Source organism: Aplysia californica, unplaced genomic scaffold (assembly GCF_000002075.1).
Source record: "Aplysia californica isolate F4 #8 unplaced genomic scaffold, AplCal3.0 scaffold00432, whole genome shotgun sequence".
NCBI classification, from domain to species: Eukaryota; Metazoa; Mollusca; class Gastropoda; order Aplysiida; family Aplysiidae; genus Aplysia; species Aplysia californica.
The window spans coordinates 163,237-165,569 of NW_004797702.1; the positions used below are offsets into that span (position 1 = coordinate 163,237).

Here is a 2,333-nt window from a genome sequence, read left to right on the forward strand (position 1 = left end):
GGGGGGGTTCAATTCTATTTCTCCAAATGGCTCCTGGGAAGTAGTATCCCACTCAGTCTGGGTTTAAGCATCCCTGTTTCCTATATATAACAGATATTTTACTTATCTTGAAGTCAAAAAAATACACCAGTGTAATGTACTTTTCATTGGTATAAAAAAATCACCTGGTTCCCTTGATAAAATCCATTCCAATATACTCCAAAATGTGTGAAGTACAAATTCTCACTAATGAAACACAAGATGCACTGATATAATCAGTTCCAAGAACTTCAAAACTTAGTAATCCTTCCCATCCCTATATTACATGGATTCATCAAAGAAATTGTAATTTGCGTTGCTATAACCTGCCGGCACTGATATATAATCTGTTCCAAGATCGTAACAACCAAAATTTTACAGATCCATATTCTAAAACAAGAACTCACCCATGAAATCCTGACATTACGTATCCCATAATACTGGGTTTTTTAAATTTGTAAAATATCAAACTTCATGTTTACGGGACTGACCCTTGTAAAGAAATTTGAGTTGATACAATCAGTTCTGGGATTTTCAAAACAGAAATATTACTAGTCCTCACAATAAAACAACTCATCTAGGCAATGTTATTCACATCAGATTTATTGAGCTGCTAGATCTTGAGTACTGAAATATAACCAACCCTAACAAGTAAACGACTCACCCATGAAATATAATTCGCATTGATATAATCAGTTCCAAGATCCTCATTTCCATCAGAAAGAACCACCCTGGTGTAATCATCTGTCGCAACCGAGAAAGAAAAAAGAAGTAGAAGTTAAGGACATATCCTGAAAATATTCACAATAACACATTTTGGTGAGGTCTAGTCAAGGTCTCCTTTCTTTAAAATACATTAAATCGTTCAAAACGTGGGGGGGGGGGTTGTGTGTGTTAATAAAGGTGTTATCTTTATTACCTAGAACTGATTATCTAGATCTATAAATAAATAATCCACTCGCTAATTTTTTCACTGATGTAGTAATCCGTGTTTAAACCAGCATACTAAGAGTAAAATATTACCCTGTAGAGCAAAAAAATACTGACTAGAAATAGAAGGAATATACCACACCAGAGCATCTAACAACCATCTACTTTCAGTCATATAAAGAAAAAACTTGAGACAGTGAAATACCAATAGAGGAAACAAAATGGAAGAGCCTTCTTTGTGTTATACTTGACTTATCTCAAACGGTTCAAACCTAAACAAAGTATACGGCACAAGGTCTATAAAACGAGTTTTCAATATGCTAATAGTGAAACAACAGCCAGATTTCACAAGGTACAGCAAAAAACAATAAAACACACTGATGAGCAGACTAAGGATAAGAAGAAAGAGGAAAAAGAGGAGGAGGAAGAGGAGGACGAGGACAAGGAGGAGGACGAGGACGGGAAAAATAAGAATACGAGGTGGAGAAGGAGGAAGAGACACAGAAAAGGGAGAGGAGGAGAGGAGGAGGAGAAAAAGGGGAAGAACAAGGACTAAAAGAACAAGCACTGTACTCACATGGCAGTATATTCTTGTATCGGTTCTTGGCCTTGTTCTCCGGCTTGCTTCCCTTCTCCCTGGAGTACTTCATACCAATGAACTCGCACTGCTGCAGTTGCTGTAAGAGACATAACACACGAGATTAGAAAATACAGTCAAACCTGTGTAAGATGGCCACCCATTGTCAAGGAGAAAAGTGACCGTTAAAGACAGGTGGCCGTCTTAAGCAGGACTGATCAAGAAGAAGAAAACAAACCATTCTCATCTGAGGTCCCAATCAAAAGTAGTCACATTGTTGTTGTTGTTGTTGTTGTTGGTTTGTATTTTGTTTATAATTTTTATTTTGTTGCTGATTTTGCGCAAGGGTGACAATAAAACAAAATGTATCAGACGAGGAAGACCGAGTGCCATGTTAAAGCAAACACATGGGTCGCCACCACAAGTTCATGTTGACGTCCTTTATTACTTTGTTACAGACTGGGTAAAGAGGGAACACTCATCTCACTTATGATTTGTGTATGAGTTCTGGGCAGGGCTTAAAGGTTATGAGGGATCACATGCTTACCTCACCAGCATCTGAAAATTGGTACCTATTGGTCAACAGTGGGAGGGGCCTACACAGAATGATCGGTTGGAGGGACTACCTAACAACAACGACAGGTGATTGAATTATGACGGCTCGCCCACAACACCAGGGGCCAATGCACAATTTATGACAAAACGTAATGGAGTCACTAAGGTGGCCGTCTAAGACAGGTGTTATTGCTTAGTGTGATAGGGGTCGTGTGTCAAAATATGGTGGCCGCAGCCGCATTGGACAGGTGCC

At 38.9% G+C, this 2,333-nt stretch overlaps 1 protein-coding gene across 1 annotated transcript in view; it reads right to left on the reverse strand.

Moving 5' to 3' along the window:
• The window catches only part of LOC101863456 (tyrosine-protein phosphatase non-receptor type 11), a gene marked incomplete in the record, with an annotated part of 31,225 nt that overhangs the window by 9,877 nt on the left and 19,015 nt on the right, over positions 1-2,333 (reverse strand). The window contains 2 exon segments of the mRNA XM_013086069.2: positions 683-762; positions 1,526-1,625. Coding sequence (XP_012941523.1) covers positions 683-762; positions 1,526-1,625 — 180 coding nt within the window.